This window comes from Salmo salar, chromosome ssa11 (genome assembly GCF_905237065.1).
Source record: "Salmo salar chromosome ssa11, Ssal_v3.1, whole genome shotgun sequence".
Lineage (NCBI taxonomy): Eukaryota > Metazoa > Chordata > Actinopteri > Salmoniformes > Salmonidae > Salmo > Salmo salar.
This window is the reverse complement of record NC_059452.1, coordinates 79,286,996-79,297,565: the sequence shown is the minus strand read 5'-3', so window position 1 is coordinate 79,297,565 and position 10,570 is coordinate 79,286,996. Positions and strand designations below refer to the sequence as shown.

Here is a 10,570-nt window from a genome sequence, read left to right as displayed (position 1 = left end):
CATACTCGGCCAACAAAGAAATATAAACATAGATTTCCCACCCTAGTCACACCCTGACCTACCAAATAGAGAATTTAAAGGATCTCTAAGGTCAGGGCGTGACACTTAGATTGGAACTAATTAGTTGAATTAACACTTTGATAACAAATGTTTTGCCCTAAAAAGACAGTGAAAAGCTCTCACACAGTACAAACCCTTTACTCTTTCCCAGTAAAAAATTGTCTAAGCTTTAGACTCAAATGTGCAAAGCCCTTTAGAAATACAACATTTCATACTCCAGAGGCTTGGAACAACGTCACCCCATCCATTATTAACAGTGTGGCTAATGTGTGGTCACTTTGGCGAGTGTGATTTGGAAAGGGATCAGATTCTTCCGAGCATGTTCATATCATTAATTATTCCGTCGCTTCACTAAGAACAAAAATGTCACATTCTTCAAAATGTTATGTTTTTTCTCTTTCTTACACAACTCCCTGGGTGCTTGTGTTGCTATATATACTCCACTTCTTGATTACATGTCTGACCATCACCATGGCTACTGGTATCTCTGTAGATCTCTTTGTGTGACATGTATGTGTGTGTGGGGGATTTTATATCCTTATGTGCTCAAAGATGAGAAGATGGCTTTTCGTCTGTTATTGCATTAAGCGACCCCCTCACGGTTCAGACACTTACAGTTGGGCTTTAGATGGAGGTGGCCTCAGATATAGGATTAGCTTTCATCCACTGATTTCTGTCCAAGCTTGACCTTATCCATTAGGTAAGGATAGAGCTGACCTTACATCAGATCAGCACTTCTGTCTTCCATTTAGACCCTAATGAGCCACTGTCTCCGATACCTGTCACCAGAGCCGTACTGTCACCAAAGCCCAGTCAAAGCCTGTAGTTTCTTTTCATCTCTAAATCTCGATACAATGGTCCATGCTGCATGAAAGTTCTCTTAAGCCCATCCTAAGAAGTGTGCATGTCAATACTTAACCCTGGTGGGCTGACAGTTATTATCTTTAACTAGGATGTACCTAGATGTCTTTGTCTAGGTACTTCACCGGGCTACATAGGAGACTGGAGGGCAATGTCATCCCTACTAGTGGCTTCTTTGAAAACTTATTTTAGAAACTCCATGCTGTTCCTCTGGAAGGGGAGTCCTCTGTGTGTGTCTTGGTTTCAGAAATCCTCATGCCGTATGCGGAAAGACGCGAAGATTTCAATCACTCCAACCTCAAACTGGCCGGCAGAATGCACTGCCATCAAATTTCAACAACATAATTCAATTTGTGCCTGTTAATATGTGGCATTCATCACTGTTAGATCTGTGCCCTGTGTTTACCTAGCTGGAATAACACTTTAGCCTGTACGGTGCGGCCTGCCTCTTGGTGTTGTTTTAAAGAGGTGCGCTGCTGTGTGCAGAAGGGCCCTGCGTTATGTGAGAGGCACTGTCTCCCCTCGGTGCGCGGCTGGGGTCTTTTCCCCCCCTCAAAACCCCTGAGCTGAGGCCTTGTGTTTGGGTTGGCACCCGTCAGCATAGTCAGCTGGTCTGCACATCTTGGCCTCGCACTTTGAACGTTTTTTTTCTTCTTTTGAGGAGGTGTAGCAGTGCTGCACTTATGGATGATTCTCTGTAACACACAAACACCTTGAGCGCATTCTCTGGACCGGCAGCTGCACCTTCTCCTTGGTCAAGGGGCAAACATGGAAGGGGTACCCTGTCCCCTTCTCTGCCACTCGACTTTCCAGGAGAGGAAAGTCAGGAAAATATCTGGATTTTTAAACAAAATGCATAAGGAGGAGTTTAAAAAGTCTGCAGTGTTTCATGTTGCCTTGACGGCCTATTTTATCAGGTATTTATGACAGAATTAAATAGAATGGTGTCCAAAGTATTGGATGGGCACATAAAACAAGAATCCCAGCTATGTTATAGTCAGGTCTGTCATGGACATGTGGCATACAGCTGTAATCCAATAACCACACACATCACCAAGCAAACACCTGGTGAGAGAGAGGCCTGAAACACACCGGCCACCAACAGATAAACACCCCTCTTTCTGTTCAACCTGGAGTCAAGGATAGACGTAACATAGTAAGCATAAATCCATGACACTCCACTTAGTATGATATGTTATGTTTTGTATGGTAAGTATTCATTTGTGGATGTCCATCATCCGTTTCATACAATATGTTACGAATTGCAATTTAGCTAGGCTATGGGTTAGGGTTAGGGGTTAAGGTTAGGGTTAAGGTTAGGGTTAGGAGTTAGGTGAAAGGGTTAAGGTTAGGGGAAGGGTTAGTTAACATGCTATTTAGCTGCAAAGTAGTAAGTAGTTGGAAAGTTTCTAAAATGCTAAAGCTGTCCGTGATGAGATTCAAACATGCAACCTTTGGGTTGCAGACCTTCACATTATACACCTATCCATACACCCCGACAAACCACCCTACTTTCATTTTTGCCTTAAGTAACCTTATGTAACCATCAGTTTTATGTAACCATACCAAATGTAACATATCATACTCATTTGAGTGTCCCAGATTTGACTATGTTACGTCTAGTCTATGAGACCAGGCTGCTCTGTTATAACTACAGTATCTACAACACTACTGGACACATACAGAGGTCAATACAGTTCCATACTCCGAATTAATAATTAGGTGGGGTTCGGACTGTTTGTCTTCACGTGGTTTATAAGGAAAGTCATAAATGAATGGATCAACAATACGATTTGGAAGGTTCTGTTTTATCATCAGTTCAATCATAGGTTATAAAAGATCAATGCCGTTTCAGTTACAACTTCACCATGTCATTACTCTGTGTTTTCCACAACTTTCAGTGATGTCAGTCTGTTTGAGCGGTTTCTCCACTTGTCCTGATTCCGGTCACCCTCCCTGGATTTTCAGATAGTGATAGCTTTTTCCATCCACAAACAAAAGGAGATTTATAGTCATGATATACTGTTTTATAGTCATTTATCTTCATGATATCCTGTTTCAGTCACCCTAGCTGTAGTCACCCCCCCCATGGATCCATCTGGTGCTTACATGTTCTCGTGTGGAACAGAAGGCCTGCCAAACATGCTTTACCCCATCCCAACCACCTCCTAAAAATGGAGCATGTTAGTTACTTAGAAATGCTTGAGATAAGAATTATTAGTCTAAATGTAGGTCCCAGGATGTGAGACAAATGCAGTACATTAGGACTGTAAGCAATAGCAAAAACAAGGTGAAGAAATTGTAAAATGCCAGGCATCACAGATTTGCCAGCTTTGACCATGCATAACACAGACACGCTTTTCAATAACAAATGGTCCATGGCATGTCCCATCTGGCCACACTGGTAGTAACAGTACCAACACTAAAATAACTTATGCAATTTGTTCCAGACTAGAAGCCATTAAAGGTAATAGTTTTAGAAATTGCACACATTTCAGAATGGCCTTAATGTTTTTAATGTGACTATGGACTGTGTGACCCATGATAAACTGTTGGCCTATTTGAAAATATTTAATCTAAGAAAGTACATGCCTACTGCTGTGGCTAAGTGCTTTTCATATAAATTCGATATTCATTTTAACTTCATCGGGGTAGGGGGCAGTATTTTGACGTCCAGATGAAAAGCGTGCCCGTAGTAAACTGCCTGATACTCAGGCCCAGAAGGTAGGATATGCATATTATTAGTAGATTTGGATAGAAAACACTCTGAAGTTTCTAAAACTGTTTGAATGATGTCTGTGAGTATAACAGAACACAGATGGCAGGCAAAAACCTGAGAAAAAATTCAACTAGGAAGTGTGGAAATCTGAGGTTTGTAGTTTTTCAAGTGATTGCCTATCTAATACACAGTGTCTGTGGGGTCATTTTGCACTTCCTAAGGCTTCCACTAGATGTCAACAGTCTTTAGAACGTTGTTTCATGCTTCTACTGTGAATGGGGAGAGAATAAGAGCATATGGAGTCAGATGACTGAGAAAATGACATGAGCTCAATCTCGCGCGCTCCCGTGAGAGTTAGGTGTGTTCCTTTTCATTTCTGAAGACAAAGGAATCGTCCGGTTGGAATATTATGGAAGATTTATGACAAAAACATCCTAAAGATTGATTCTATACATCGTTTGACATGTTTCTACGAACTGTAATATATCTTTTTTGACTTTTCGTCTGAACTTACTGCGCGAGCAAAGTCCATTTGGATTACTCCACTGAACGCGTGAACAAAATGGAGGTATTTGGACATGAAGATGAACTTTATCAAACAAAACTAACATTTATTCTGTAACTGGGATTCCTGGGAGTGCATTCCGATGAAGATCATCAAAGGTAAGTGAATATTTATAATGTTATTTGTGACTTCTGTTGACTCCAAAATGGCGGGTATCTGTATGGCTTCTTTTGGTGTCTGAGCGCTGTACTCAGATTATTGCAAAATTTGCTTTCGCCGTAAAGCTTTTTTGAAATCTGACACAGCGGTTGCATTAAGGAGTAGTGTATCTATAATTCTTTGAATAACAGTTGTATATTTTATCAACGTTTATGATGAGTATTTCTGTAAATTGATGTGCTCATTCACCGGAAGTTTTGGGAGGCAAAACATTTCTGAACATTGCACGCCAATGTAAAATGGGGTTTTTGGATATAAATATGAACTTTATCGAGCAAAACATTCATGTATTGTGTAACATGAAGTCCTATGAGTGCCATCTGATGAAGATCATCAAAGGTTAGTGATTAAATTTAGCTGTATTTCTGGTTTTTGTGACGCTCTCCTTGCTTGGAAAATGGCTGTGTGGTTTTTCTTGTCTAGGCGCTGTCCTAACATAATCTAATGTTATGCTTTTGCCGTAAAGCCTTTTTGAAATCGGACAGTGTGGTTAGATTAACGAGAAATGTATCTTTAAAATGGGATATAATAGTTGTATGTTTGAGAAATTTGAATTATGAGATTTTTGTTGTTTTGAATTTGCCACCCTGCTATTTCCCTGGCTGTTGGCGAGTGTGGCCCGCAGGTAGCGTCCCACATACCCCAGAGAGGTTTTAAGGTTGTTTTGATTTAGAAGAAATATAAAGCGTTTAAATTAATGTTTTTTATTTGTTTGAGGACAGTAATTGCATTAAGAAGTGGAGTTTTGCATCCTGATAATCTCTTTCCTTGTCTATCATACAAAACTTCCATGAATATCATACAAAACTTCTTATGAAATTTAGATTTTATATTTGAGAAGGAGAAGGGATAAGAACATTAAAGGAAGCCATTAAAGCATTTTTTCACACACATATACCCTCTACTTCAACTTTATTCCTCTTAATTGGGGAACAGTGAGAGAACTTTCAGGGTGTAATTTTTTATATATATATATATATATATATATATATATATATATATATATATATATATATATATATGCGTTCTAATGATGTATGAATATCAAGAACAAAGCACATATCTTTAAGGATCAATTTCTTTAAAATGTCTTGTGAAACTACCCCAAGAGACAAAAACATCTTCCACGTTCAGGTGTGTTACAACTGGGTTCAACCACTGGACAAAAACCAACCCTTGTCAAACAAAAGCTGAGAACTGGCAACAGGCAAGATTTCCAAGATGTAGTATTTATAGAACAATAACAATTGCTCCCCAAAAAGACACACTTCTTCGGAAGAGTGTTGCATATTTTAAAAGTTCTTACGCAGGAACATTATTTGACCTGAGGTCATCACTATAAATCACCAAAGCTCATCAAGGCAAGCGAAACATTGACGGTCTACCAGCCAACATCTCCTTCTTTGTGCATGTCTCTTGCCATGCTGACTTTGAACACGACAGTGTCACACCGAGGGCTATGTGAGCAGGTGTTCTAACCTTTAACTCCCTATCTGCTATTCCTAATTAGGTAAGGTTGTAAATATGCATGTACCAATAAGTGAGCAAATAAGGCTTTAGGGCTACTCCATGCCAGCTGAAAATATTTTTGTGATCTCAGATTGTTGGCAATTATCACATAGAAACTTTATTGGGAGGAAGGTTGTTTTACATTTGTATCACAAACCACTTTAGAGAAAATCATGTTAATTGGCAATTTTAGGCCCTTTTTAGACCTATGCATGCCTCGAAATACCCAATGATCTGTGAATCATACACGATACAGACAACATCTTGGGTTCTTTATACTCCTCACAGTGTGCTCTCAAATATACACTTTCACATTCATTTCTTTTTAGGCATATTGTTTGTAACAATATACTCTTCAAACATGTAATATTTCCAGAGTGGTGCTTTAGATTTAGACACCAAGATGTTGTCTGTGTCATGTATGGTTCACAGATCATAGGTTTCTTACAGGAGGTATATATACAGTGCCTTCAGAAAGTATTCAGACCTCTTGACTTTTTCCACATATTGTGAGGATAGAGCCTTATTCTAAAATGTATTACATAATTTCTTTCCCTCATTAATCTACACACAATTACTCATAATGACAAAGCAAAAACCGGTTTTAGACATTTTTGCTAAATCACATTTAAATAAGTATTCAGACCCTTTACTTGAAGCAACTTTGGCAGCGATTACAGCATCGCGTCTTCTTGGGTATGACGCTATAAGCTTGGCACACGTGTATTTGGGGAGTTTCTCCCATTCTTTTCTGCAGATCCTCTCAAGCTCTGTCAGGTTGGACAGCTATTTTCAGGTCTCTCCAGAGATGTTTGATCGGGTTCAAGTCCGGGCTCTGGCTGGGTCACTCAAGGACATTCAGAGACTTGTCCTGAAGCCACTCCTGCTTTGTCTTGGCTGTGTGCTTAGGGGTTGTTGTCCTTTTGGAAGGTGAACCTTTGCCCCATTCTGAGGTCCTGAGCGTTCTGGAGCATATTTTCATCAAGGATCTCTCTGTACTTTGTTCCGTTCATCTTTGCCTCGATCCTGACTAGTCTCCCAGTCCCTGCCGCTGAAAAACATCCCCACAGCTTGATGCTGCCACCACCATGCTTCACTGTAGGGATGGTGTCAGGTTTCCTCCAGACGTGACGCTTGCATTCAGGCCAAAGAGTTCAATCTTGGTTTCATCAGACCAGAGAATCTTGTTTCTCATTGTCTGAGAGTCCTTTAGGTGCCTTTTGGCAAACTCCAAGTAGGGCTGTCATGTGCCTTTTACTGAGGACTGGCTTCCGTCTGGCCACTCTACCATAAAAGCCTGATTGGTGGAGTGCTGCAGAGATGGTTGTCCTTCTGGAAGGTTCTCCCATCTTCACAGTGGAACTCTGGAGCTCTGTCAGAGTGACCATCGGGTTCTTGGTCACCTCCCTGACCAAGGCCCTTCTCCCCTGACTGCTCACTTTGGCCGGGCGGACAGCTCTAGGAAGAGTCTTGGTGGTTCCAAACTTCTTCCATTTAGGATGATGGAGGTCACTGTGTTTCTGGGGACCTTCAACGCTGCAGATATTGTTTGGTACCCTTCCCCAGATCTGTGCCTCAACACAATCCTGTCTTGGAGCTCTACGGACAATTCCTTTGACCTCATGGCTTGGTTTTTGCTCTGACATGAACTGTCAACTGTGGGACCTTAAGTAAACAGGTGTGTGCCTTTCCAAATCATGTCCAATCAATTGAATTTACCACAGGTGGACTCCAATCAAGTTGTAGAAACATCTCAAGGATGATCAATGGAAACAGGATGCACCTGAGCTCAATTTCGAGTCTCATAGCAAGGGGTCTGAATACTAAGGTACTAATACTAAGGTATTTCTGATTTTTAGTTTTAATACATTTAGCAAATATGTCTAAAAGCACAGGTAGCAGATGTAGCGGATATGCTCTGAATTAAGTGATGTTTCCTATCTTCTCCAAAGCCTTACATCAGTGAAATTGTGAATTTCCTCTCAATACGTCTACAAAGAACCCTGCTGGTTTGACATGCACACTAAGCTCTTCAATGATTATTTGTTTATTTTTCAACTGTAATCCCACCTGAAATCCCTTATTGGACATTATTGTAAGACATCCATGAGAGGGGAGTACGTATCATTAAGTGGCCTTAACCACAAGGTAGTCAACGGGTGGGTAATCCAGTCTAGTTCTTTTAAAGGGCAAGGTTTTTGGAATTACGTCTTCCCACTGTTTCATTCGAACAGACTTTAGAAAGACCAGCCACAGAGAAGCTTAATTAACTCTCCACCAGACAAAACACTTCAGCACTGTTAAGGATCTCATCAACCATGTCTTCATACCTTTGTTTAATATCCTGACCCACAACAAGAGGAACAGCAGTGATTTAAAAAATGTCCAACGTGGCTAATCCTGGAGGTCCAAACGGTATAAAAGAGGAAGACGGACATCTCAGAGTCAGAACAGCCTGAACGAGCTTGAGATCACGTCGCCCTGCAACATCAACCTCTACGAAGATCCTCATTCTCCAAGATGAGAGACTCGGTCCTTTCCGTCATCTTTGCCTTGGCACTTTCCTTGGAGTGCTACACACCATCCATGGCGATCCCCATGGGCAAGATGGAGGACACAGCCTTGGAGCAAGATACTCTAGACTCCCTACTGAACGAAGAGGTGGCCGAAAAAAAACCGGATTCAGTCAGAAGCGGGAGCTCCAAGATCATCGTGTTGGCAGACTCAGGCCTGTGGAAGAACCTGAACAGAGGACTTCCTCTCTACAAGCTGAAAGCTGCAGCTGCAGGGCTTGACAGAGCCCTGACCCTGGACCGCAAAGAGGCCGACCAGGACCTGAGCCCCAGCATCTCCATTGTCAGGAGGGACACCATGAGGTGCATGGTGGGAAGGGTGTACCGGCCTTGCTGGGAGGTGTAGATGTGACCAATGAGCTCGTCCCATCTCGTCATTCATCTGCCAGCCAGATCTACTATGCTGCATCTTGTCCTGCCTCATCTTGAGTTGTATGATATGATCTTTCGAGTATGTATTAATGTATTTAGACAAATTGATATCGGTCATTAAAAAGACAGAACACTGAATTTGACGTCTTGTGTATGTTTGACTGCATGTTATTATTTAGCTGCCTTTATCAGTCGTAATAAGGTTGTGACAGCCAATGAAACACAATAGGACTTGTCCTATGAGGCTTTTAAAATATTACCATTCTGGAATTAACCACAGTATAACATTTACAACAGCCTTTTGTTATTTGGTCTGTAACGTTTACATCACTCTGGAGTGGGAAGTAAGTGGGAAGTAAGCCTATAAACTACACAAGAGACTTGCATCATTCAGGGAATAAAATGGTGTTTCTAACAAACCAGTATGATATCAGCATTAATACGCTGAACTCCTATTCTGTTTGTTCAGCTTCTGAGTGGATTCTGTCCAGCTTTCAGATAAAAAAGGGAAGTGTATTTATTGCTGTTTGATTGTGGAAACCATTGATAATCATTCCCTCTTTTGGAAGTGGACATGACTGCATGTCTCAAAAGTTGTTGGGGTGAGCTGAGAATTAACATGGTAATGAGTTTGTTTAAAGAAGCAATTATTTGGGTTGATGATGATTGCTCAAAGATAGCCTTTAATCACTGGTTAGGTGATAAGTTAAAATACAAAAATTATTTCTCAGTTTCTTGAGAGAAGACATCAATGTTAATATGGTTAATCTTGTTGGTTTTCAAAACATTTTGTGTTTTTCAACACACTTTGTCCTGTTTCTCCTCTGTATACTGTGTCCTCTACCGTTTTCATCTTTCCACTTTTGCATCTTTCTTCCTATAGCCCATACACTACTGCTTTCCTTTGACTACATTGTATAACTAGATTCTTACTTGTTAGTAGTATATTGCTAATTACTGAGGGAGCAGCATGTAAATAAAAAATACTAAATTAAAGTCAATGAACTGATGAGTGAGGTTTCTCCAACAAAGCTTGACATTTTGGAACAATATATCAGACTTTGTCTCAAAGTTTGACATGCTCTCATGGTAGACATGCTAGTCCCCATGTTTACATTACTAACATGTCTAATGGCTGAGTGTCTCCTTATTTACGATATAAACCTACCTTAAGCAGACGTACTTAAACTTTCAAAGCATTAGGCTGTATATGATTTCCATTAAGTGCTGCAGTAAGATTGAGAAAACTCCTGAATACCAGTATGCTGTCTGCCTCTTGTATGTCCGCCATTCTGAGGCACACTTAAATTGAGAATGACTTTTATGGTTTATAGTTCAATTAAGAGATGCATTAACCTTCTTGTTATTACATGGGCATTAATTAAGTGCCTTAAGGCGTTGGAATGGGACTATTGTATCTGCAATGTTTTGATGTAGCCACTCTGTCAAACGCAGATGCAAACGAAGGTCTGAAGATTTGTACGGAGATAGTCTGTGCAGCAGGCTAATTAAAGTCCTTTGTAGCGTTGATTATTCAAAAGAACACAGCTTACTATCATTTATATTTGTTAGGTTTAATTGATGCCTTTTTTGCTGGCCCACCTGGAGTGTGTTTTGAATGTGTTCTTTCTAATGACCTTGAAAGGGAGGTATCAAATGATTATAAACATCATAATGATGCCAGATGATTCAACCTGGACTCAAGGGTAGACATAACGTAGTAAACGTTAATCTATCTCTCCGTTTAGTATG

The 10,570-nt window shown here is 40.5% G+C and overlaps 1 protein-coding gene across 1 annotated transcript; it reads left to right on the top strand.

The window, feature by feature from the left end:
• Positions 1-8,315: 8,315 nt before the first annotated feature.
• LOC106563365 (pro-MCH 2) lies at positions 8,316-8,956 on the top strand. Its single transcript, XM_014128867.2, has one exon. It carries the CDS (start codon positions 8,394-8,396, stop codon positions 8,790-8,792), a length of 399 nt encoding a protein of 132 aa, XP_013984342.1. The 5' UTR covers positions 8,316-8,393; the 3' UTR covers positions 8,793-8,956.
• Positions 8,957-10,570: the final 1,614 nt, after the last annotated feature.